Source organism: Emydura macquarii, unplaced genomic scaffold, assembly GCF_026122565.2.
Source record: "Emydura macquarii macquarii isolate MOO-44397 ecotype Brisbane River unplaced genomic scaffold, CSIRO-AGI_Emac_v2 contig_480, whole genome shotgun sequence".
In the NCBI taxonomy this organism is placed as follows: domain Eukaryota; kingdom Metazoa; phylum Chordata; order Testudines; family Chelidae; genus Emydura; species Emydura macquarii.
This window is the reverse complement of record NW_027130617.1, coordinates 2,594-29,260: the sequence shown is the minus strand read 5'-3', so window position 1 is coordinate 29,260 and position 26,667 is coordinate 2,594. Positions and strand designations below refer to the sequence as shown.

The 26,667-nt window shown below is 38.7% G+C and overlaps 1 protein-coding gene and 1 long non-coding RNA gene across 4 annotated transcripts; one reads left to right on the top strand and one right to left on the bottom strand.

Annotated features, from left to right (window-relative positions):
* Positions 1 to 379: 379 nt before the first annotated feature.
* LOC137146795 (complement factor H-related protein 2-like) lies at positions 380 to 16,618 on the bottom strand. Of its 3 annotated transcripts, none has more exons than XM_067538279.1 (7): positions 16,427 to 16,618; positions 14,902 to 15,054; positions 11,101 to 11,253; positions 9,431 to 9,607; positions 8,510 to 8,698; positions 6,923 to 7,105; positions 380 to 4,849 (listed from the first exon to the last, which is right to left on the bottom strand). In XM_067538279.1, the coding sequence occupies exons 1-7, from the start codon at positions 16,482 to 16,484 to the stop codon at positions 4,656 to 4,658; spliced, it is 1,107 nt and encodes a 368-aa protein (XP_067394380.1). In that variant the 5' UTR covers positions 16,485 to 16,618; the 3' UTR covers positions 380 to 4,655. The 3 variants fall into 3 exon arrangements, 2 of the variants coding, with proteins under 2 accessions (XP_067394380.1, XP_067394381.1); XR_010918052.1 differs by lacking the exon at positions 380 to 4,849 and adding an exon at positions 8,054 to 8,198 and having other exon boundaries at positions 4,859 to 7,105; XM_067538280.1 differs by lacking the exon at positions 14,902 to 15,054.
* Positions 15,121 to 23,765, top strand: LOC137146796 (uncharacterized). Its single transcript, XR_010918053.1, has 4 exons — positions 15,121 to 15,269; positions 18,382 to 18,453; positions 19,452 to 19,639; positions 23,610 to 23,765. It is a non-coding gene; the product is annotated as an uncharacterized lncRNA (long non-coding RNA).
* The last annotated feature ends 2,902 nt before the right edge of the window (positions 23,766 to 26,667 follow it).

The window sequence follows — 26,667 nt, the reverse complement described above, 5'->3', positions numbered from 1 at the left end:
TTATTGCAGCACCACTTTTCTGAGTACTATATTTATAAAGGAAAGCATAGCGTATCAAAACAGATTAAGGCATCTTAAGCATGGAGTTGGTTGGAAAATAGGGGGCAAGAGGTGGGTTTCTCTGGGAAAATTTCAACTATGTCGAAAACAGGTTTTCAGACACCCCCCCCTCAAAAAAAAAAAAAAGTCAGTTTTCTAAAGAAAAAACTGTTTTAGGGAAAATATATATTTTCTATGAAAAAATTTGATAAGAAAATTTACAACCAGCCCTATTCTAGTAACCTTTTTTTTTTTTAGGTGAGATCAAGCCATTGCTTTGTAAAATGAGAAATGTTAATGAAGGAAATACAGCAGGTATAGAGAAAATCATTTAATTGAATGTAATGGATTTGGAGTTGTCCTCAAACGAATCATATTCCAGTCTTCCCTCTACCCCATATTGCATTGGTTATTTACAGAGGATTATATTAATGAACACTGATCATAATATATGTATCCTACTATTGTTTCCCATGTGTATGTATATCACGTTGGAAACAATAGTAGGCTCTGAATAAAACAGGATTACAAAGAGGTGACAGCAGTTTCTAGTCTGAGTTTGTGACTTATCAAGTACTGTACACTTCATAGTTGTGATGTGAATTTGCTGTACATCCTGTAACTGTTGTGCTTTCAGTAGAGATTAGCCCAAGCCATAAACCTTAGATCCAGACTCCAGGGACATTTAGCCCTGGAGTCTGAATCTATACTTCTCAGCTACCTTGATCTTTACAAAGGGTCCAACCAAAACCTCTGACTCTGCTTTCCTGGAACTTGAGCATTTTGGATCCAGACAGTGGGCTAGATCTTTGATAAATGTAAATTGATGTGGTCAATGGAATTTTGCCAATTTACATCTGCTGAGGATCTGGCCTTCCTCAATAAAGCTGTAATACTGCATTTCTCCAATTTAAAAAAGAGAGCCGTATTTAGTATATTCTGAACCCCTAAGCTTTTACTTATTAATACTGTAATTTGGGGAACACTGAACATATATTATAAAGTAACGAAGTTAAAGTTAATTCAATATGAAATTAAGTATGGTACGATAGCAGCCACAACCATGTAATTCCAAAATAATTTATTGTGTCTGCGGGTAATATGTAACTGGGCCTTCCTTTTCTTGATAATACATTAGTGAAAACACCCTTTAGTAGTATTACCAACCCCAAACTCCCGAAATCATGACATTTGGCTTAAAATCATGATTTTACAAAGATAATGAATGGGGTTCTTTAATGTTTGCCTTCCAGCTTTTGCGTCTTTAGGAAACACTCAGGTCATGTTTTCTCTGCAACTATGAGAGCTAAAAGTTACTTTTTTTAAATGAAGGTTGAGATTCTCCTCTATCACTTGAGCTGGGGCTTTAAGAACATAAAATGTCACGAGAGTGGCAACACAGCTTTAGTAGTGTCTGCAAGGTGTGCCCTTTAGTTATTGTTCACTAAGTTAAAGCTCTACTCTTAGAGAGAAGAACCAACTTTCTGAACCAATAGGCACTACAGTATAGGTATGATAAGACAATTTTGGTTCATTTGTGCCTCTTGAATGGGAAGAAGTAGGGGAAGTGTATATTGTATATTTCCCAGGTAAGATACTCTGACCATTTGGACATCGGCTTGATGAATTTGCTCATGTAAATTTTGTTTGCTTGCTTGCTTGCTTGCCCGGTTTGATGTAAGTAGCATATGCAGCCTGTAGTGGATGAGGCAGTGGCAGTAGGAATGGGTTTTATATATTTCTGGTGAAATGAACTCAGGAAGTGTGAGAGATTTTAGCATCTGCCTCAGGCAACAGAAGTAGGTAATGTTTGAAAAAATTGGAGGAGGGTCCACAGTGGCCACATTTCACAGTGGCTGTCACTCCTCCTGAGGAATATGGGAGCTCACTGTTTGAAGCTAAGCAGGATTCACAAGATACCAGTGAATGTATGAGAGGACAGAAAGCATGTTCTTTAAAGGTGACCTGCAATTTTAAAAAAATTAGCATAATGCCACCTTTTTGTTTCTTTATAAAGTAGCAAAAAGGCCTGAAAGGAGTAAAGGACTCTTCTTTTTAACCACATTTTTAATTGCTTATTTTCTACCTTAGAAATATCAGGCATGTGGTCTTCCCTGATTTTGCTGGAGGACCACTGAGAGGTTTCAAAGCATGTTTATTGTACACTTTAACACCCTTAACTGTAGGGGCAAGAGTGTTGTATATTTAACAGAGACATCCTTTATTCAAAACCTTGGTAACTGAAGTTAAACCAGGAGTTTTCCAACTGTTTTTGCCGGGGCCCCCTTTGCAAATATTTCAGGCTGTGGTGACCCCTCCTTCCTCCCAAAAAGTGATGACTTCCTCCAGGCCAAGCCACCCTTACGTGCAGGCATGGGGGCTGATATCTCACGACCCCAGCCCAGAATAACCTCACAACCCCCTGAGGGGTCATGACCCACAGTTTGAGAACCCCTGAGTTAAACAGTTAACAAAAATAAAACACACAGAATTTCAATTTGACTAAAAATCACATTGTCTCGTTTGCTTAATTTTCACTCCTAGTTCTTGTGATGTCACCGTTACACTAATTCTCCTGTTATCTTCATCTTCCAGCCTAAACGAGGTCTGAATTTCTAGTGCAATACTTAAAAAAAAAAAAAAAAACCCCAAACCCACAACTTAGGCAGCCATTGGACATCATAAAGAAGCAAGAAAGAGCATAACCTCCAATTCTTCAAGTGCTTGCTCATGTCCATTCCATTGTAGATGCGAGGCAGTAGCTAGGTCCTGAAGCTTGAGGTGCAACAGGTAGTCTAGGACCACCTGGATTGGCGCCTGGTGGGGCATAATCTGCTGCACTGCGGCCCAGGAAATGAACCTCTTCCACTTGGCCAAATACGATGACTTCATGGAGGGCTTCCTGCTACTCATCAGTACAGTTTGCATCTAGACAAGCAAGCTTGTTCCTCGAAACTCAGCCATTCAGCCTCCATGCTCTCAGGTGGAGGGGGTCCAGGTGCAGAAGACGCCCCTGGTCCTGGGAAAGTAGGTTGTGCCACCTTGGTAGATTCAGGGAGAGGCGACCGACAGCTCCCGCAGTGTCGTGAAATAGTGCTGCCTGAACCACGCGAGTGCAATAAGAATGATCCTCGCCTTGTCTTTCTTGGTCTTTAATAGGGACTTGTGTATTAACGGAATGGGAAGGAAGGCATACAGCAGCCCCTCTGACCAGGGAATGAGGAAACCGTCTGACCTGGCCCCTTCGTTCCACCCTTGAAAGGAGCAAAACTGGCTGCATTTCTTGTTGACCTTGGAGGCGAAGATATCCACTTGGGGAAACCTCCACCTCTGGAAGATCATGTTGGCGACTGACGGGTGGAGAGACCACCCCCATGAGAAAGTGCAAAGGACCTGCTGAGCCCATCCGCTGTGGCATTCATTATACCAGGGAAGTGAGAGGCCACCAGGTGAAAATCATGGCCTATTACCAGATTCTAGAGACCCACTACCTCCAAACAGAGGGCTGAGGAATGAGCCCCGCCCTGTCTATTGATATAATACATTGCAGCGGTGTTGTCCATTAGGATCTTATCCTTCAAGAAGGGAAGGAACATCACACATGCTAGCCGGATCTCTCTGGGCTCCCTGACATTTATGTGGAGCCCCTGGTCTTCTTCCGAACAGGTCCCCTGGGTATTGTGACCAGAGCTGATGTGTGTCCCCCACCCCAGGTTCGAAGCATCTGACACTAGAGTCATTGTAGGGCCCCTGTCTGCCCACGCTGGGCCTGATCCAGAGGTATGGCCTCCCCAAAACGCTTGAGGGAGTCCCACAAGTTATAATTATACCTCCCTAGCAACACCCATTGGTTGGTGATGCGGAACTGGAGGCTGGCAGTAGAATACATTTTTCTCCCAAACAAGTCTAGTTTCTTGCTGTTCTTGTTTTTGGGAGTTGAGCCAGGCTGACCCTGCCTGTCTCTCTCTAAACAACTACTTAACAAGTATTTATAAAAACAAGAGGCTACAGCTAAAAGGCACTCACCGAAGCAAGCAAGAACACAATTCCAGTAACCGTCAGTGGTGGAAAAAAGGAACTGAAAGCGCTAGGGCTGGCAGCGCCTCATATACCACATCATGCATGTGGGACTCCAGGGGGCATCGCAGCCAGCCCTATGGGATCTGCTAAGGGGAAAAGTTTTCTGGTAACCATGCAGAGGGTGCTCATGCACCTGCAATGGAATGGACATGAGCAACACATCTCGAAGAACAACAGTTACAAGGTAAGTAACCGTCTTTTTTGTTTTCTTTGCAGGTCATTTTAAAGAGCCTCTTGAGTTTTATATTCTTTCATTTGATCTATTTGAGGATTGCATATGCTGGCCACCATGGCTGTGATTATTTCTGGAGACGTTGCTCCTAAAAAGCTGCACACCAAAAAGTGACACAATAGCATTAGTTAACATGAATGAGTTGTTGCTATTATACCATTCCAGGAGCGACTGCTATCTGATGATAGTTCCTGTTTTGAATGATAAAACTCTGGGGATCTATTTCAGTGTGGCCACTGATAAGCATAATAATAAAGGGTACTTGCCATTCGCATGTGGTGAGGTCTCCTACATTCACCCATCTCTAAGTGCATTGTGGATAAGGTATTTGGCCTGCATTGCACTGCACTCTATAATTATTTGAAGAGCCTAGAAAGAACCTGAATCTACACTTAAACTCTACAAAATCTCCATGTGACACGTAGAGTTTTTTATCCGAAGCCCACATGAGTTCTATGTTGTGTGATCTCATATCTTCTTTTGTGACTACACAGGGCTCTGCAACAACAACAGAAATATTATTAGAATGTTGTAGAAATCCAAATAGAAAAATCCTACAGTGAAATTGAAGGGGATCCCATGATAAAATAATTAAGAGACATTGTGTCCTGTGTGACTCTTGTTGAAGCACATTGGCTTCAATAGGTGATGTAAATGATTCCAAGTAGGGAACTTCAGTCCTAGGAGAAAGCAAGCTGTTTTTTCCATTTTCTGAAAGTCGTTTATTAGAAATGGTCAGTGTAACTTGAATCTGAAATCAATGGGTACTGTCACTGTTTTTAGTCTATTTGCAAGAAGAGTGTAGCATTGTTTTTAGTGATGAAGCAGTAAGACAATAAAAGCATGAAACTAATAAAATGTTTTCTATCTATAATTAATAGATAATTAATGCCTTTATTTAGCATAAAATAGAAATTAGGAACAATACAGAATAACATTTGTTGGTGAAGTTATTAAAACGTTTTCAAAACTCTGAGGTAAAAAAGTTTATTCAAGGCCATTGAGTGTCCTGTGACATGTCAAACCTATTCAGCTGGCTTGCAGCTGCCTGTCCACAAGTGCTCTTCCCAGGTAATGGGTGATGCTGTGATGCCTAATTAGAGGTAACTTAGGTGGCCTCTCTGTTGGACAGGGCCATGTGGAATCTCCAGGGAGGCAGAGGGGTGGTGACAGCGGTTAGGGAGGGGCAGAGGAGGGCCGGGCAAAATGAGGGAAGCTGCCAGTTTTACAAAAATGCATGTAACCCCAAAACATGGTTTTTCTTCTTTTCTCCTGTATATGGTGGCAATGAGAAGGCAAGAGAAGTGATTAAGGAATTGCACTGTTCCAAGGTGAAGGGCTTGCTATATTGCAGAGATTCCTTTATATCCTCAATCACCTTTTCCCCCTCCCTACTACCTCCCAGCTCCTACCATCCTCTCCTCTGCTGGGCTAGGTTTCCCCACCCATACCCCCACTTCCACCACTAATCCCTCTTTCAGTCTCCTTTCCATAGCACCCCCGCCCTGCACTAGCCCCTGACTCTCACCAATACCCTTGTCGCTACTGGCTCCAGTAGCATGCCAGCTAACTCAGGTATCCCCAGACCCTCTTGCTTCTCTGCTTTATGGTAAGTTCTTACCTCCCCTTTCCTGCTCCCGCTATGGAGAGAAATCAACAATTTTTTTCTCACTGGTGAGTAGTGTCACATATGGAGCTACTGAAAACTTAGTTTATTCCGTCTGCAGCACTGTGATTGTAGTGATGACTCTGGATATAGAGGCAGCATGCAAACACAGAAATAGCCCATTCCTTGATGATAACCTGACCCTTACTAACTCTACTAGTACAAATTTGGCCTCAGATAGGAATTTTTTCCCCAACATACTGCTTTGGGGGCTGTCCTTTAAATTTGGCATAACCACATAGTTGTACCTCTAAAGTGGCCATTTTGTAATTGGCTGCTTCTTGCTACTTCCTTTCTTCCAGTTGGTAAATGTTTTTACCTCCTTTCACTTTTTCCCACCCTTATTCCTGAGGGAATGGCACATTCTCACAAGGCTATTTAAAAATAAAATGTTACTTTCTTAAGCTTGGTTCATCATGCTGCAGGAACCCTCACATCAACCTCCAGAATCAAATTTATACTCTGATGTGAATGTTAGGCTGGTTACAGGCAGCCTGCCTCCTTGATTCTGGATACTTGGTATATAATATTCTGGCACTTTGAGTAGGTAGGAGCAAATAACTGGATCAAAACCATAACTTCACTCCGTCCTTTCCTTTTTAGCTCGTTTGTTAATTCTATAGATGGTTTGAAAATTACCATTAAAACATTTTAAATGAAAAACGGAAGAAGTTTGTAGACACTTTCATAGAAATATTTCCCTTACTTTGCTCAGCTCTAATTAATTATGCTACTAAATCTACATCAGTCATTTATTATGGTAAAAAAAAAGTCACTGCAGTGACAGCTTTTCACATAAATCTCAGCTTCATGAAAATGACAAAATAGTAGCAGGACACTATGGTTTATAAAATTAATATAGTTATAAATTGAAAATTTCTTTTACTAGTGAATATTTTTCTTACCTATACAAACTGGTGCCTTTGTCCAGTTTCCATTGTAACAATGTGATTTATGTTCTCCTTCTATTACATAATAATGCTGGCATCTGTATTCTACAGAAGAACCAAATGCATACTCTTTTTGAGATAAAGTTGTTATGTCTCCGTTCTCAATAGTAGGTGGACGGCCACACTTTTCCCCTGTTCCTAAATGAAAATATTGGTAGTTATGATTTTGTACAGATACAAATGCTTTGGACTTTTGTTCCATATGTAGCATGCTAATAGCACCACTATTCAGCTGTCACAATGCTCTGAATGTTATGACTTTTCAGATCTAATCAAGCTCTCACTAAAATCAGTAGTTTAGCCATGGGGCAAGATTATACTGGTATACATTTAAGCAAGATCCTAAGTGCTACTCTAGCACACATTTATACAACATATATGGTCATAAGTTCCTTTATTTTGGAAATCATGGAATAAGATGCATTGAATTTGTCATTAATAAACATAATCTGCACTCTTGATCTTTTCATTTTTGCGCACATAATCTACATGACCGGTCTAGTTTGCTGATTTAACTGATTCAGGATATCAGACCATTCAGTCACGCCTTGCAGTTTCCTCAGCTGCCAGTTTTACAAAACTGCATGTAACCACAAACATTTTTTTCTTCTTTTTTTTCTCCTGTATATGGTGGCCTTAAGCAGGCAAGAAAAGTGTTTAAGGCACTACACTGCTCCAGGGCGCAGGGCTTTCTATACTCAGTCCTAGACAAGTCATTCCCATTTAGGCTGATCCTGGGCTCTAATCCCATCTGAACTCTTGTGTGGCCTTGGGTGGATCACATATAAAACCTCTTTATACATGGAGACTTTGGGCAAAAAATCAGGATCTCACTGGAAGTCAAATGTTGAATCTGAGCTAAATTATCCATAGTAAACAAAATGTATTATATGAGTCTGAGCCCTGTTGTTCTGATACCGAACTAGTGCGAGAAATGGGGCACCATGCAGCTGAGCCTGACCTCTGACAGGTAGCTTAAGATCTTCAGGCTCTGGGATACTAAATCCCTGGCTACTTCCAAATATGGCAAAATCCTACCACCCTTCAAATGAAAGTATTGCAAGGAAAGTCTAGCTCGAAACTCGCCTTTAAGTAGGTTGCTCCCAGGTAGAGCAGACCAAGCATTTTCTATGTGTTCCAGACCTGGATCATTGAATTAGTGTCAAAATGTCTTCACTCCCTTCCTGAAAATAACCAGCTACTTCTGTCTGTTAGGTAAAGCTTTTTGTCTCTGTAAAAACAAACATGCATGTTTTTGAAAGAAGTGGGCTTGCTGCCCATATTTACCTTTTGTCAATATTTCACTGGGCTAGCTTGGCTGGTGGCAGAGTTTTTAAAGCTATCTGCTTAATTAAATAGAAACATAAATAGGATGATTTTTCTCAGGAAGTCCTGAATTACCAAGTCCCAAATAAATCTAAAAGAAAAATTAATTTGCTTATCTCTGCCTGGAACCAATGTTAACCCACTACGCATACACCCCCCTTCTTATTGCTCAAACATAGTTGAGGAAAATAACAGATACAAAACTAAATACATTACCAGATATACAAGTTGGTAAATCCATGTGTCCATCTACGCACTTGATGAGGTAGGGGATCTTAAGCTCAGAATGTTCGCCACAAATAAATTCCGTTGTCTGGTCACTCTGGATCAATACAGTACGCTTTCGGCCATTGGACAGAAGCAATTTTTTTGTTTCCAATTGTTGCCTTGTGATAATACATGGTGCTTTTAAAGAAAAAAAAAAAAAAAGAGCAACCCACAAAAAAGTAGTTTAAATGTTTCCCACATTAATACTGTATTGCAGATTCCATACTTTTAGAACCATCTTTAGAAGTATGTTTACCATATACAAAATGAATGATGCTTGAAAAAAGAAAAAATGGGCACTTTCAAATGTGATTTGTATTAGTTGTTAGATAAGGGAACTGGAAAGCAGAACTCCTATGTTCTATTCCACTTTTGTCATTAACGTGTTGTGTGGTCTTGGCAATTTCCTTAATTTCTTTGCCCCTGCTTTTCCAGATTTGTAATGGGGACAGTAACTCTCATCATTATTGAAGAATGTATGAACAGTATTATAATATATAATATAAAGTATTGTTAAGCAAAGCCAATAGGATACTTATATTATCTACACTATCCATACCAGATAATCTGCTATTTACTGTCTATCAACTAGATAATCCTGTACACTGATCATTATTCAGCTCTACCTTAAATCAGATAGTGTATGATGCGCCAGCAAGTCTCGTTTTGAACTTGATCCTTTGATACCAGTGAAGTCAATGGGAATTTTGCCATTGAATTGTATTGGAGCAGGAATGAGAAACTATGGGAATATTGGAAACATTGAAAAGTAGCCTCCCATAGAATAGTATCCATCATTAAATAATACTGAGGGATGTTATACCCCACTTACTTAAGTCCAGACAATGAAGAACAAAAACTTTACCCTACCTAAGCACTTTGGGGGAGGTGTCCATTCTTCTCCACTGCATGTTATCCTTTCAGGTCCTGAAAGAGTGTATCCAGGGTAGCACCTGTATTGTACAACATCACCCCCCCTATATTCTGCTTTCTCCCCACTGACAATTTCTGCCAAATCGATGTCAGGTGGATGTTGACAGACTTGAACTGCAACACAGACACATTAACTTATTAGTGATGGTAGTAGAAGGGAACAGAATTGAGGAAGCAACAGTGTTACATCAGTTTTTTAGGTGATAAGTTTTTTGGGGTAAAAATTGTCTCTTATATTGTGTTAGATACTGTAGAAATACAATGAGGCCCCAATCTTGACTGGGGTCTTTCAGGCTAGAACAAAACAAATAAGAAATTGAGGGGATATTTCCATCATCAAAACTGGAAAAAAAAATAGAGGTCTGGCACGTGAAAGCTTCATGAATGTTTGATGGGACTTGAAGAAACATGGCTCCTCTCATTCTTTTTTTGTGCTAGAACGATATTTTCATTGATGTACACCATAAGAACAGTTCCAGTGAATTGACACCAGAAAAGAAGTAATATTGTCTGTTTCTGTTTTCTAATTACAGGGTCTTGACCCTAAAGTTGATACATCATTAAGTGATAAGAATAGGTCTAAGTGGATCTGAATAAAAGTTTAAGCTAGGGTCTGATTATCTAATTTACACCGCCTTACAGCATTATCTTGGAATTTGGGTCATATTCCTCAGAAGCTTTCCACATCACCACATTTTCTTATATTTTTAAGATCCTGATCCGATACCATTAAAGTCAGTAAGAGCTTTGCCACTGACTTCAGTAAAAATGAGAGTTCTGTAGCAGTTCAGTAAGTACAGGATCAATCCTAAATTAATAGCAGCTATATTTTAAGGTAGGAAGAATGCCTTTCTGCCTATGTTTGGGATATTTGCTAAGGGAGGTAAGTACTCCTCAGCACTCATATCAATCCAGAACAACATTCTAGCATTGTTTTGTGGGGCCAAAATAGCATTCCAGTACTTCTGATAATTGTAAAGTAAATGAATGATTATTTATGCTAAAATACTGGAATTTTCATTAGAGTGCTTTTTCAAAAATCCTGCATCACACCCCTGCTAATTCTAGCCTCTTCCCAGCCTCCATTTATCAAAAAAGCAATCGTAAAACTATTAGTCTACTTCATAAGTATGTATTAATGTCGGCAAAAGGGTGCCAACGTGTGTGATAGCCTGGCTTGGCCATACGTGAAGAAGTAGCTTGCAGAGCAGCAGATGACACGAAATCTTGGAAATGGATACCTAAAAAAGGTGTCACAAGCAGCAAACTAATATAATCATATTTGGGTAGACAATGAAGAATATGATACACATAGCATCTTTCAGGTGTGTAATGAAAGGTACATTATTATTATTAGACATTCTTGCTGTTGAAATTGAGTGTTGTGGCACGTCTTTTTTTAGGATTTGAGCTCTGGTCCTTCATTTTAGGTACTGTGAAAAATTTTACCTAGTTTCATATTTCCAAACTGGAGAGATTGGCATCTGTTTTAAGAACACATTACATTCCACATTATTTATAAAACTGATGTATTATTAAAAACTTAATGGTTTTTCAAATAAACACAATGTGTCTGAAAAAAAAATCTTAAATGAAATCTTTCTTACCAATACATTTAGGTACTGGAGACCAGCCTTCAGAGGTACAGGTAGTTTCATAAATTCCATTTTCAGATGTATATCCACTCTTACATTGAAAGGTTGTTGTTTGTTCAACTTCATTCACTATTTCCCCATTTTCTATTCTTCCACATTGTGTTGCTGAACAAAAAGAACAACAAAACCAAAAAGACGATTGCAGATTACATACAGGAATACATGGTACTGTATATAATATATTGCATTACAATAATAGCTAGCACTGCATCATTAGTAGAGATGGTCAATTTGGAATTTTTTTTTTGACATTTAGTTGCTCAAAGCACAGAAAATATTTTAAAATTTGCAATTTTATGACAAATTTATTTGAAATTTTTTGAAATGTTGATGATATTTTACACCAAAAAATGCAAAAAATTTTTGAAAACTTTCGGCATTTTTGACTAAGGGTAAATTTTTTTTTAAAGAACATAGGCTTTCTAAAATGACTTAAGCCTGCAGGGCTCAGAGTCCCATTGGCTTTCTGTGGAAGTTAGGGTTGGAGGTGTCGAACCCTTTGAAATTGGGACTTAGGCTTTAACTTACCTAGGTGTTTTTGAAAATATTACCCACGTACTCTAGATCTAATTAAATCTCTGACAGCAAATCTAAGTTAATTATAGCTTGGATGCAAATACTAGAAACATGAGCTGACTAAAATTATGATTCTAAAAATACAACTATTGTCAGGGTCCTTGATTAAAACATGGTTGTTCCCTAAACTGTGTACAAACATGGTTGCAATTTAGAGCATAACTGGACATTATCCGTGTTTTGTAAATGTAGCTTGATTGCTAGAGGTCTAGTCTATGCTACAAATTGGAACCATATTTGTAACTGAACTATGATTTAACTAGGTTCTGTGGCATGGTTATAATTTTAGAGGAACAGCACCTAAAAAAACAAAAACATAAAAAGAGATATAGTGCTAGTAAGTGAAGCCTAAGGGAAAACCATCACTAATAAACAAATTCCCTTTTAAAACAGGAAGAATGTCTAAATATATTCAATATATAAATTAGCATTTATGCTATGCTCTTTGAGACTTTTAACACATTTGTACAGTATCCAGCATAACAGAACCCAGATCTTGTGTGGGGCTATTACAATACAAATAATAATATTGATTTAAGTGAAGAGAAGGAGCACTCTTCTCTAAAATTATTGCTTGTTTTCTTCAATATATTTTTGAATGATTAGGACTGAAACTTTTCACTAACGCTGGATATGAGAATGCTACACATTACCTATAGTACTTAAAGTTAAACACTTAAGAAAGTTACTGACATGGTATGTTTGTTTTTTCATTTAAAATCTATGGATGAGATTTTTCAAATCTAGAGCTCGGTTTTAGCCATAAATTAATGAGAATTATGTCATTAAATCCCCTCCTTGGCTTTGAAAATTTTGTTCTATATTTTGTTTGTTTAAACCCTATCTACAATATCTTGCTGTCAACCTAATCACCAGGATATAGGTATTAAATGAGATGTGTATGGTATGCCATATTAGTTTTATTTTTATCATACCAATATTTTGTCTAATTTTGTACGTCTTTGGTTAATTTTTGTGTAGTCCAAATTTTTGTTTTATGTTGTATTTGTGATTATATTAGTGTACACATATTGCATTATTCCTAAAAGATAACAAAATTGGCCAAGAGAGCTGTTTATCACATTACAGTGCAAATGCAATGTTAAAGTCATGCAAAATGACGTGTAATGGTATTCAAAGAGTCACCCAGGTACCCAGTGAGTATAATTTTCTGCTATAATCAGTTTTAGTGCACTCTGCAGTAAGTACTGTGACAATCTGGAGAAGCTGGCTGGATAACTTATGATTTCTAGTTGATGCTTTGAAGTTATTATGAAATTGCTGTATCAGGGAATGCTTCCATGTGGATGTGGAATCCACCCTTTGCTGACAAGGCTGTAAGCAGTTCTCTCCCAGACCAATTACAATGGTGGATCACTAGAGCTTAATGGTGGTCTTTTCAAATGGAAGCACCTTGGGACAATGGGTTAGCTTGTGAGCTAATCCTAAGTAAACAAGCTCAGCCCAAGAGAACCAGTTTTCTCCTACGTCTCTGCAGTGGGCTGATTTGTGGAGCAGTGGTAAATCGCCCATTGCAGAACAAAGTAACCAAGGTGTTGATGTTCTAGTCTTTAAAAACTGCAGGGGTTGGGTGGGTCACAAAAGGATTCTCACAGTCATATGGGAATCTTTGGGTAGAAGAGGGAAAGAGAGAGGCAAGCTTTTACAACAGGCATAGGTCCTTTTTAATGGCACAGCAGTTGAGGTCAGAGAGGGCTGGCTGGGCTAGAGAAGGGTCTCTGTTTTGGAAGACAAAAGTCATGCAGCTGTAGAGGAAGGACTAGGTGTCCCAGAGGACAATGTCCAAGCCCAAAGAAGGAGGAAATGGAGGCAGGGAAATGCAAATAGTATTTTAATTATTAATTTAGTATTAATTATTTTGTCTGGATCTGTGTATCATTCCTGCTGTAAAGAGCAATTGTGTTTTAGAACCCTGTGCAAAAGCTGTCTGTTTGCACTGTGGCATGTCCCTTATGAGGTAAACTGTAAACCCAGAGTGCCCACATGCATACCTCCCAACAGTCCTGTGTCTAATGTGACTGTGCTTCCTTGAATCCCAAAACACCCTGTCCTGGCTGTAGTGGAACATTTTGCACATTCATGGCTGCCCAGTTTGGGGAGGAGGGCAGGAAAGGAGCAATTTGCTCCATGGCTCCCATTTTCAGAGGTCCCCTCAAAATCAAACAGCATTGCAACCTGTCACCCAGGCCACAGTGCCTCTCAGGTTTGGCACTCTGTAGTTGGAGTCTGAGGGTGGATGTGTCAAACCTGAGTGCTGCTGTGACCCCCGCCCTGCTTTAACCACTTGAAATGTTGAGAAGTATGCCACATTGTTGGAGTTCTGGAAGAGGATGTGCTTAAACTACAGGGGAGCCTGAGAGTCGGCATTGGTCTCAGAAGGTAGGCAGTGGAACCATGGGAGTTTTGCCTCTCAGACGGGGGTACTAGACTTTCTCTATCAGCTTCAGTGCACTGTACTGTGAGTAATTTTTGGTATTGAAGTATAAATGCAGCAGTCTCATGAAAGAAATCCTCAGCACATCATGGAACATCAATCTGAAGACAGTGTGAGAGCTTTTCCTTTCAGCTTCCTTGGAAGAGCCTGCAAGTCTTTTGGAAATCCCATCTCCCTGTCAGTAAGTACATTCTGGGACCCTGATCGACTGAGTCACCAATCCCTGTATAGTATATTGTAAGTATTCCTTTCTAGTCACTGCTGAGGGGGAGTGGGCAGGAAATACATGAGATGGTACTAGCAAACATTGTCTTCCACGTTATTGTTCTTGGCCTGCGAGCAATGTGCAGTCTTTGAGGAAACTATACTGTTCTTAGGTTTTTTTATACAGATTCTTTGGTGAGGGAGCTGTGGAAAACAGTAAGAGAGTTTGCCTTCTACCTTAATCTATGTAATTACAACTGATTCATGTTGTGGACTTGCTTCCTGGGAACTTGGCATATGTGTTTTGCTGAGAGTTCTGAAAAAGAGGGTTGATTTGAGTGCCTTTTGTGACTGCTTTGTTCCAGAACTGGTGTATATCGTGTAAGTAAATAAGCAGCATACAACCCATGTAAGTGGGTAAGTACTTCAGTACATTTAGCCTACTATAAAAACTGCAATTTATCTCTCTCTTTGAAGGACAATATAGAGGAAGTTAGCCTTATTTAAAGCTCACTTACGAATGCATCTGGGTACAGGAGACCATCCTGAATTAGTACACTCAATTTTGTTGTCATTTTCTGGTATATACCCGGCATTACATTCATATCTTCTTTTGCGGGTGAAAAAAGAAGGTTTTATCCTTCCGTTTTCTATTTTACCACATGAAATAGCTGAAAGCAAAGTAAATACGTAAACTCAGACATACCGCATGTAATCTCTGATTGTATATTCTACTACTACTATTTAGCACAGCATAATACATTGAAAGAGAATGAAAGAGGATTAAAACTTGGTTGGAGCCATTTGGAAAAGCTGAGGAACATCTTCTGGGTGAAACGAAATGAAAAATCTCCTAGTAAAGGTTTAAAATGAAAACAATGCCATGGTAACTAGCACTGAAATTACTAATGAAAGTTAATTAAGACATAAAAATAGGCAAAACAGTTTATATAACATGAAGGTTGTTTTAACTGAGCTGTGACCATGCTTGCTGATTTTTCCCAAATGCACTAATGCTAATATGGTTAGGTAGCATGGGACATATGGTCAAGCACACACATTTGTGGTAGTAGAGAAATTGTGGTATGAATATGGATTTTTCCGCTTGCTGACAAAAAAATTGGGAAAAAAAAGGGTTTTGGATTGAGCCAAAAATGCCATGTTGTGTGTTTGGTCACCCCCCCCCCCCCCATGCAAATAAGACTCAAAATATTGTTTTGGGTTGAACAAAATGTTTCATTTCAGTTTTGAGCATTTTGCAACACACTTCATTTTTAAAATAAAATTTAAGTAAATTTTTAAACAAGATTTTTTTTTTTTTATGAATAAAAAATTGTAAAAATAAAAAAAAAAAAAAAAAAAAAAAGTCAAAAGGAAATGTTTTGATTTTTTGAGAATTTTTAAAGGGCTTTTTACTGAAACAATTTGACAACATTTGGTGAAATGTTTGAGTTGCTGAATCTGCATTTTTTTCACTGAAAACAATTTTGATTGAATAATTTCACCCAGCTCTAATGAACAGAACTCCCCTGTGGTTAGTGAAACTGGATCAGATGAGCATACAAAGACCATGTCACGAATAACATGGTGGTTCTCAATCTATGTGAAATACTATGCAAAACAGGCAGCAATGATGCAAAGAACTGTGCATTTCTGGCGTAGTCAACTGGTATACACTAGCTAGCTGCTGAATTTGGGGAGGAAGAATTTTATATGTAGCTTTACACATACAAAATGACAGTTACCCCATTAGCATCTTCAGAATGGGTTCTGCCCTTGAAGCAGTGTCAGTCACTGCTTTACCTTGCCCCTCCGTTGCACTACCACCATCACATCAGCTTTTCCAACCCCAATAGTTCCCTGACGTTTGTTGGAGCTCTAGGTGCTAGTGAAATACAAGTAATAATAATGGTGGTACTTTATTGTCTTGCAGGAAATAACTAGGCCTAGGTGGTGGCATGTGCTATCATTCTTTTCCTTATCTCTATAACTGTACATGGTCTTTTTACAAGTATACATTTTGTTTGTAGCTTATTATCTTACCTAATGCAGTGGAGCACGTCCATAATACCACAATGGCAATATATCCAAGCTGGGTCATCTCTGCGCCTCAAAAGCTAGGCCCACAGTTTTAAAGTGCTGGTGTAGTATAGTGCTATGCTCCAGGCTCTCTCCTTACCAATATCTTTTAAAGGCTGACCTTTTGTTCATAATCGGTTCACTGCTGTCCCCACACTCAGTCAATATCACAGCACACAATGATATGCAAATTTTAATTTAAAAGGCAGTCCTCTTTGTTCAAAAAGATCAATTTCTTCCAGTAATTCCCCTCCCACATGTTTCCTTGAACAACAAGTGAGCCAACTGACTCCCATCCAGCTGTATGAGCTCCAGGTCAGTGACATTCCTATGAGCTAGGGCAGGTTTTAAATCTAAGTATGATATTCGAACAAAACTGATGTCAACTAGGATGACTACAATGACAGCGCCCACTGCCCCAGATCTAATGCCTGTTGAGGTCAATGGGAGGTTTTCTGTTGATTTTAATGGGCTTTGGATCACAACAACTAAATGGAAAGAAATGTAATGTAATGCAAGAGAAGCCCTAGAAATAATTTGGATTGTATTCTTTGTAAAGCTCACTTAAATTCTCTCTCGATATTTAAGGAGAGGTGGTGGAGGAAATTAATACACAGTCACCAAAAGAATTTGTTGAGAGCAAAATCCAGAGCCAAATGCAACCGTTCATTAACCTTCAAAAGTCCTTGGTTTACCTTGTGGAGCACTGAAATGCTATTGCCGAGCTATATTGTCATTCATGTACCCTAGGTTCTCTATACCATACACTAAAAATGGCTAATATATTAAAGGGACTCTAGCTATATGTAGTGAAACCTGTATTTACTAGGCAATTTCCTGTCTTAAGACCACCCTGAAGTATCTCCAGACATGGAGAGTGCAATCATCTTATTCCTTCGTTAGGAGATCAATCCCTGTTGAGCAACCAATAGTCCAACTAGTGTAAAATACTGTTTTTGAGAGAGCTCAGTGCTTCAGAGAGAAGATTTAAGAAATCCTATATGAGGCAATTACAGAATATAAGAGAAAAAGAACAGGGAGACCCTGGGGTGTATTGGGTTGGCGGTTACCCTTTATTGCCTGCTCGTTCCTCCTCAACACAGTGAGTGGGTGACGAGGGAGTTACTTTACAATCCTTTTATACATAACAGTATGTAAATGTATACATTTCCAGCAACTCCGCATAGACCCTTATTTGGTTACACTAACAACTATAAAATGAATATTAACAACTATATGATGAATACAATTATACCCACCTCTGTTTGTTGTTTACAGAATTATCTTACAGAGGGCAGGCACATTACCTTAAAACCTATTATCTTTACACTAACATTATTTAAACTAAACAGTATGCAAGGGAGGGAAAGAAGATAATGCCCTCTTCCCACCAAAGATCTTGAGCAGGAGGGTAGCTAGTTATTTTGTTAGCCTTATTCCCTGCGCAGATGGCCAGGAAGGGAGAAAAAGGAAAGAGATAACACAACTCTAACTAGAATCCATACCAATTACCAGAAACAAAGTTTGTCTGTGCCATGACCGTGTTCCCTGCAGCTTAGGCCTGACCATTTGTCCAGCTTTAACTCTTTACTCTTCTACACAGAATAACTTGTGTCTAGTGGAAATACTTCCTAACCCCCAATAGTTGGATTTATGCCCTGAAGCATGTAGGTTTGTATGTGCCCAATCTAATGTTCTTTGAAGACAATGCAAAGACTCCTTTTGACTTCAGTGGACATTGGAATAAGTGTTGTTCTAGCTAATGTAACTGTGGATGCTCTCATTATTAGGGAGGTGCTGGTCATGGCTCCATAGTTAAAGTGGTGGTGAAATTTGTATTGAAAGCAGGACTAAACCCCCTTTGTTATATAATCTAAATAGTTATTTTGCATTACATTTGGCTCAATTTTTCTTCATAGGCTAATTGAAATTTCTACATCATTTCCTTGGTGACAGACGTCTTCAGATTTATATTTAAAAATAATAGCAAGGTATTTATTTCAAAGTTTGCATAATGCATCTGTGCAGGTAGAAAGAGACTATGAAGTGTTGCGAGAGGTTTAGAGGAAGTGGTTACTGAAGTCAGGGAAATAAAATCTTTAAAAGGTCAGCCCCAGGAAGTGTTTGTGAGTGAATGTAAAGTGTGTGTAGCTTAGAGCAACAGAAGACACCAGCTACCATTGTAAATGTGTCTGGTATGCTTCTGAGGCATTGAGATGATATTGCTGGGCTACACTGTTCTGCTACTACATGTAGCTGCACAAAAAAGTAAATTGTTAAAATGAAAGACATGTTCTTAAGTGACAGTTAGCAAATGTCTTGTAAAACTTATTGCAACAATATTTGACGAAGTATAGAGAAAAGTTTGATATAAATTATTTCCGAAGTACAGAGTCAGACCTAATTAAAAGTCCATCTTGTATTTTATGCAATAATTTATAGGATTTGTGATTTCAACTCTGTCTTTTACCACCTTCTGCATGCTGCCCAATGCTTTCTAAAAGCAGTGGTGGCTTTTTGGCTTTTCATAGAAACTAGCACCAAAAAGTCAGTTAACATTTGTCAGCTTTTGATGTATTCATCTGTCTGTTGAAAACCAACATCTAATTATTGTCAATACATATAAAACATTGGTAAGAAAGACATAAGGCAAAAAAGTTAGGTCCAGATCAATTTAATTTTCTCTTTTAGAAAAAGTTATATGGCACTTCACAGATGCAGGGATTGTGTTTATATTCATTTGAATAAGTCAAAATTCAAGAAAATTATTTACTTTATTGACAGGAATAGGCAGTCCCACAGCATCTGCATATAATAAAACATCCATTCTTTTTGGACAAAACTGTGTAATGTTTAAAATCAATTAGCAGCCCTTCTTATATGCTCACAAATCATTTCAGAAGTACACATTCCTTTTCCTTTTGTTAAAATTAGTTGGGGCACATAGCATCTACTTTAAAATAATTATTCTTATTTACTCAATTTTTAGATTGTGAAATCTCACCGCCTAGAAGAACTAAGGAAAATAGTTTATAGGCATCTGGGACAAGACATCCTATCTTCATGACATCCTCGCAATTTACAACTGTCAACCTGGGCATATAAAACTCGGTCGTGTTATATTTCGGTGTAGTAACGGAGTATGGCAACAAGTCTTCCCATATGTGGAATGTTGAAGTAAGTATCTTTGTAAAGTGTGTGCAAATATTCAATTTACATACTTTCAGTCATTTTTCCTTTGCTCTTGATGTCAACATTTAGGGTGACATTACAAAGGCTTCATTTAGGCAAAACTCTCATTAATGTTCTTTGGAGTTTTGTCTCTAATGAGTGTGAGATTTGGCCCCTGAATTGTAGTTAGGAAGAAAATTTAAATTCCATTAAAAAGTATCTTATTACAACAGAGCATTAAAGGCACAAGCAGGTTATTTTAGAAGCTGTTACATTCTTTTTTTAACTGTTGTTCAGGGTTGTCACCAGTTACTTCATAGTAACAAATAATTACATCTGATTAAGTTCTTTAAAAATCAAATATATTTTAAGGTACCATAAATTCTTTCAGGACTGCAGTTGCAGATCTAGTCTAAGAATCATTTTGCAAGAGAGAATATTTGTGAAACACATTGAAGATGTGAAGTGCCCCAAACGAAACCTAGCACTTACAAGGTCATTTAGGCAATTTCTTTTCCCCAGCTAAATGCAGCCAATAGTTTCTGCAGGGGGAACCACAACTTCTCTCCTTTTTGACCTAGTGCTCAGCTCTGCTGATTACCTCTCTCTCCTCATCTGGTCTTTCTGGAGTCAGTTTTTTCCCCTCAGAGGCATTCAACTGTGCTGCTTCCCAGACAGCCTATATAACCAGTTACATAAATACTAGAACTACTCTAGCAAAGTTTATTTAGTATGGAACTAAAAATAGAGAGAACCATAACAGTCAAGTTAAGCCAGAATACCATAACTAGTGTAAACACAAAAGTTTACATAACTACAGTAAACACAACCAGGGGGACAAAACATGATCCCTGCATCTAAAACCATAAGAGTGACGTTAAGTAGAATAACATAACTAGAGTAAACACAAACACAAAGGTTTACATAACTAGAGTAAACACAGCCACAAGGACAAAACATGATCACTGCATCCATCTTGTGGCTCTGCATTTTGTGGTTTGAAACTATGTCTAATCTCTAGTAGTTTCTATTAATAAGATTTTTGCAGCTAATCTGAGAGTTACAAACAGCATGAAATGCTGAATTACAGAACAAACCCTGCATGCCAAACTCTGAATTAAGTGGGTCTGTTTTATACTCTTGTAATAAAGTTTCTAGATTTAATTTTTACAATGAGACAGAATTTTCTTCATTTGAATAAATTCCATGAAACAAATGTTTGTTACAAATAACCCCAATAGTGTGTATATTGACATTGAATGCTGGAGGCTGGAGGTCATTGAATACTGGAGGTTAAAAATAACTGTAACAAGGAATGTGAAAGGGAAATGGCATTGTATCTTCATAAGAAGGGGAAAGAGCTGCAGAATTAGGGGCTGTGATTTCTGATTGATGATTTCTTATGGGTCAGTGTCCCCTGCAGGACTGCATCTTGACAGGGGGACTGGCCCATCATTTATTATATACCTTTTCATTGCTTTCATTCCTGCATAGCAATAAAAAAACTAGTGATTGGGAGGCTCTGCTATCTAGATATGCATACATACAACTGGGAATGACAAATGCTGGTCATGCAGCAAGATACAAACAGCAGTCGAGGGGCATAAAGAGGTGGGATATATAATGTATCTGCAAAGATGCACATAATCACCACTGTGTTGTTTTGTTTTTTGTTACTTATCCAATACTCTAATTAGCAAAGAACTGGTTTAAAATTATAAAATGGCACTACGAAGTCGTATATTTTATAGAACCACTAATGATTGTTTTTAGAGTTATGTTGTGGATTATATTTTTAATATAATTCAGAAAACTAATTAGTTTTCACCCTTGTCCCTTGCCAGGCACTGTAATATGAACTAGAATGAACACAGGTCCCAGTACATAGCGTCATTTAATGTTGCTTTTGGTTTTCTGCTGGAGATTAAATTGAAAGCCTTATGGTGTGTCGGAGCATATATCAATAGCACTGTAGGCAATATGAAAATGGAAAGGAACATACAAGTTTTTCACCTTATTCACTAGATTTTGAATGGGTGGGGTGTGTCCTGGTGCCATCTTAACTGTAACTAAATGTAGATTTTGTTTGCCAATTAATTTTCTGGATTTATTATTCTTCCTTTAAATCTGCACTTGCCATGTCCATGAGTGCACATATATTCTGTTAAATGATTTAGGTTGTTACAATTTTTTATTTATTTTTGAGGGTATTTTAATGCCTCTTTTCATGTCACTTGCCTGATGCACTTGCTACTAGTGCAGGAGAGTGGAAAATGAAAGACTTGCCATCAATCAATGGCTAATTCAGTAAGTCTTGGAGAATACGATCTACAGTATGGAGAAATAAATAGCTTTCCTTAGAGAGATGGGCCCCGACTTGTTCTCATTGACTTCAAACAGGAACAGGAGTAGGTCCTATATCCAGACTTGAGGTCCACTCCTGCAACTTTTACTCACACACGTGTTCCTAATACGAGTAGCCTCAGCGGGATTTCCTGCATGTGTAAAATCTGCAGGAGCAAGTCCTTTGTCTTCATTTATCATATGTGCAGGGCAGACTTGGCCAATCAACATACAATGTCAATTTTCCCTCTTTAGTGGGTAGTCAGTTTTATGGGCTCTTTCTTTTTCATTTGCAATATGATAATTATGCCTATCTGTCACTCTATTGTTGAATGAATGATTATGAGCTATTAGATTTGAATTAGGGTAAATTCTTAGGTTGTTACAGATACACATGAAATCTATAAATGCCTCTCTCTTAATATGTGGATAAATATATATCTTAACCTCGATTCTATAATCAAATTAATGATCTATTTAGTAGTTGAAATAATACACCCGTAACAAAAAGTCTACTTTCATATGTGAAGTGTGTGTGTATAAAATAAAATCAATCATTTTCCTAGTTATCTTCGTGAATTTTACAGCTGCATTTATAAATATTATTTAACCTAGACTTGAATTAAGATATTAGGTCTGATTCTCCAGTGCCGTGCAGCTTACATAGTACTTTACGCCCTGCAGAGTGAGTACAAAGCAGAACTGTTTTACATCCTTTGTGCAGAGGTAAATGGCTGCAGAAGATGCAAGGCATTTGGAGAAACAGGTCCTATTATTATTATTATTATTATTTTGGTTATGTTTTTATTTAGCACCTTGTAGAGTCACAAAACAGCTGCCGGAGGCCAAAAAATTGTGTCTGTCCAATGGCCAAAGACATGCACAGTTGATTCAAAGTGACCACACACTGGAATTTACATGTGGTGAAGGATATACCCTCACAAACAATTCAGTCAGGAAGTGTGTTAATAGGCACATGGCCTTTCATATATCTCTGGTAAATCTGATAATTTCAGTTTCTCTGTTGTATTTGATCTCTCGTGTACAGTCGTTTAAATGTGTATGTAGCCTGTATTGCACTATGAGTGTACTGGACAGTGGTACCTAGTCCTTCCATTAAAGATAGAAAGTTAGAAGTTACGGTGCATGTTCAGTGTGATGCCATCTTTATTTACGTTACCATATACTGTATGGAATATGTGGTGTATGTGCCCCTGCCTCATTCAGGGAGAAATTCATTGCCATGCAGCAGGTCCTGCACAGAGTAGAGCTTAAGCAATACATAGACCTTATCCAGCTTCTCTGCACCACACTTCTCTGCACTTGATGAGCAGATTAGAAGTGAATGAGAATAGATTGTGTAGTAAATGAGCGCAGGGATACATTAGGCCATTGTAACTGTAGTAGATGAATGATGTTAATGAGCAAAGCGGGGACCAATCTCAGCCTTAGCATTTAGGTCATTGTGCCTAATTCCAACATATACACGTACACAGCATATGTGGTATCTGTAAATGGTTTCAGTAACACTAGAGAAGGAGGCCTGAGAAGTTTTCATATGTCATACAAAAGCAAAAAATTAATCATTTTTACCTAAGATTATCATAATTGCCATTTTTTTCTTTGGAAACAGGAAAAATTGTAGCCATCCGCCTATTACTGAGAATGGAGATGTAATTGCTTTATCCAAAAAAGAATACATATCTGGCTTCTCTGTGGAATTCAAATGGCAAAAATTTTACGCACTGGAAGGACAGAACAGATCTTTCTGTGACAATGGAATCTGGACAAAAGCACCAATGTGTTTAGGTAAAACTTCATAATGTTTTCTTAGGCCTTCAGACTTTTTTAGTGTTTCACTAAATTCAATTCATCCCTTGTGTAAATCATAACTTCAGTGCACTTACCTGGGGTTTACCAAGACAACTATTCTCTTTTGCTTATATAACATGCTATTTAAATTCCTCATTTTCTGCAGTACATTATTTTGCAAGATTCTGTGGTGTAGTAGTATAGACATGTAAGCAGCAGTATGTAACAATATTTTTCTTTTTCTTATTTTAGAGCCACCTGCTTAGTGAAAGAAATGGAAAACCGGATGGCAGAGTTGAATGAGATATCAAATAAGAACATATTACCACATGTTTACCTAGAATGTGGTGATTTTCTTGAGCTTAGCTGCAAAGCAGGATAGACAATTGCAGCTAATTTATTTCAATCTACTTTTATGGTGCAGTGCAATAGAAATCCAACTGTCTATCTGGAATGCAAAAATAGGTAGAGAGAGGCTGTAGTGGGCATGCCAAATATCCTGCTTTCAGCAGAAGACACTCTGCAATGATAGGAATAAATGAACCTAAACAAGCTGCTTCTTTGTTTTCATCACTACGGTGTAAAGGGCAAAGCCTTCCAGATAGGGCCTCGGTCCAGCTAATTAGATTGCAGGGACTAATGGACGCAGAGACAGATTGTCCCTGTTCCACTCTGACTCCATGAACAAAATTGTACATGATAATTTAGTATTTTTAGAAAGGTCAAATGAGGCAAACCCTGTGCACTTGTGGGGTACATCCAGGTAAGCAAATAATGGATAAGGCAACGTTACATCGCCACAGCTTGCCCTCTTTTTTCACATATTTCCAGCATAGATTTTAGGGTCCCATTGAACCTCTCCACTAAACAATTATTTTGAGGGTGTTGTGTGGCAGATTTCAGTTGCTTTACCACACACATCTTCCATAATTCACTAACTAGCTGGCACAAGAAATTTGATCCATAATCTTGACAGGAGCTCCTTTGAAAACCTACTCAGTTAAATATAGTGCATAGAGTCCTAACCACTGTTTTGGTTTTCCCATTAATCAGGAACAGCTGCCTCTGGGTACCTGGTGGTGAAGTCTATTGCGACCAATATAAATTTCTTTCCCCTCTGGGTTGGATGGGGAATGACCCAATGATATCTGTGGCCATTCTGAAAAATGTTTCCTTAATTACTGGTAATGGATACAAGGGAGCCTTGCAAGACATAAATCCTGCAGTATACCTTACCTTCATTTTGAATAATAGGCCAAAATACATTTTCGTTCATCTTTTCATATGTCCTCTTTGTTCCCAAGTGACCTGAAAAGGGCAGTCGTGGGCTAGTAACATCAACTCTGCAGAATGCCTAGTGGGCACGATCAAATGTTTATAGGGCTTTCCAGCACCACAGCCCACCAGGGCTTCTCTGTATATCCTTCCCTCTTCTGTAAAGAACATTCCCTTCTTGCCTCTGGGGTGTTACCAAGGACTGCCATTTGAATGCTTCTTGGAGGTTGAAGGATGGTTGATATCCTGTTCTGCAGTGAAATCCATTTGTCTTGTAAGGAGAGCTGTCACAAGGGGGGTAGGGGAGAGAGAGACTCTCCTTCCCCTGCCATTGCTATTCTCTGCTGATAAGGGGACAGAGGTTTTCTCTCACCCTCCAGCTGCCTTTACCTTCTCAAAGTTTACTCCAGGGAACTCAGGCTACATTTACACTACATATCACCTTCAGTGTCATGTAGGGTACATGTAGCTACATGCCACAGTGAAAACAGGCTGTGTCCACAAGTGTGTAGCTACACATGTCAGTGAAAGATTCTGAGGTAAGGCGGTGGGGAAAGAATGAGGGAAAGCTTCAGCAGCTTCCTGCTGCCAGAGCCTTTCACTGAGGTGAGGCTTTCACTGCAGCTGGGAGACAGCTGGTACATACCCACATCCTTCAGGCGTATCTGTATTCTACTTTCCAAAGCCATGCCTCTCCAATCTACACAGCTACCAAAACCAAAACTAAGGGAGCTACTTGAGTATGTACTCTACATGCTGCTGAAAGAAGCATGCCCTGTAGATATTGCCTCAGAGACATTTCCTTTTACTCTGGGTCACAATATTAACAGCTTTGGGCAGTGATAGGTCATTACCAACCAACACTTCAGCCGGTAAATTCTTAGGAACTCCCACTTTCAAAGTATGCCTTAAACCTTCCCTCTCCAATCTGATGCAGGCTAAAGATACCATTGTCTTAAACTGTCCTAAATCCTCTAGTAGTGTTACCTCCTTTCCTGGAAGCATGTCTCTCTCCTGAATCACATCTCTCCTGACCAGGGAAATCTGAGCACCAATGTCTCATCACCCCAGCACACTTTTTATTTATTTTGGTCTTTTAAATGAACTCTGTCTACCTCCAGGAGGTCTGGTTAACCTGACAAAGTTAACCAGAACTCTCTTTGCTATTATTGAAGTCTCCGAACAAGGGAAGCTGTGTTAACCTGAACAAAATTGGGGAGTGAATTGGAACCCCTATACTTAGGGCACTACTACTCATGTGAACATGGGACCTTCATGAGTAACACTTTCTTGGGCCTCTTCTTGAGCTGAGGTCTGGTAGTTAGGGTTATTAGCAAGAGTCTGGTACTGAGGTGGTGTGGACTTCATTCCCTCTTCCCAGAGATAAACCAGGAACCTCCTTTTATTCCAGGTTTTTGCCCTTCCTTTTTGGGCTTGTGCTCACTGTATAGTCTCATTTGTATATACCAAGGCAGCTATTTTGGCTATATCTGCTTCCACTGATGCTGGAGTTTTCTCCCACAAAGTGATTTAAGACCTCCTCAAAGTAGACCTCATAGGACTGCCCCTGAGCAATCAGATCTACCAGCTAGCCCACAGTGTCT

What these genes read in the sequence shown, in the direction of transcription:
- LOC137146795 (XM_067538279.1), bottom strand. Translation starts at nt 16,484, where the DNA reads ATGACCCAGCTTGGATATATTGCCATTGTGGTATTATGGACGTGCTCC. An exon ending in TCCAGTACCTAAATGTATTG is followed by an intron (nt 9,608 to 11,100) that starts GTAAGAAAGATT and finishes TCTGTGTTGCAG; the next exon opens with TTCAAGTCTGTCAACATCCA. An exon ending in ACCTCCCCCAAAGTGCTTAG is followed by an intron (nt 8,699 to 9,430) that starts GTAGGGTAAAGT and finishes TTTCTTTAAAAG; the next exon opens with CACCATGTATTATCACAAGG.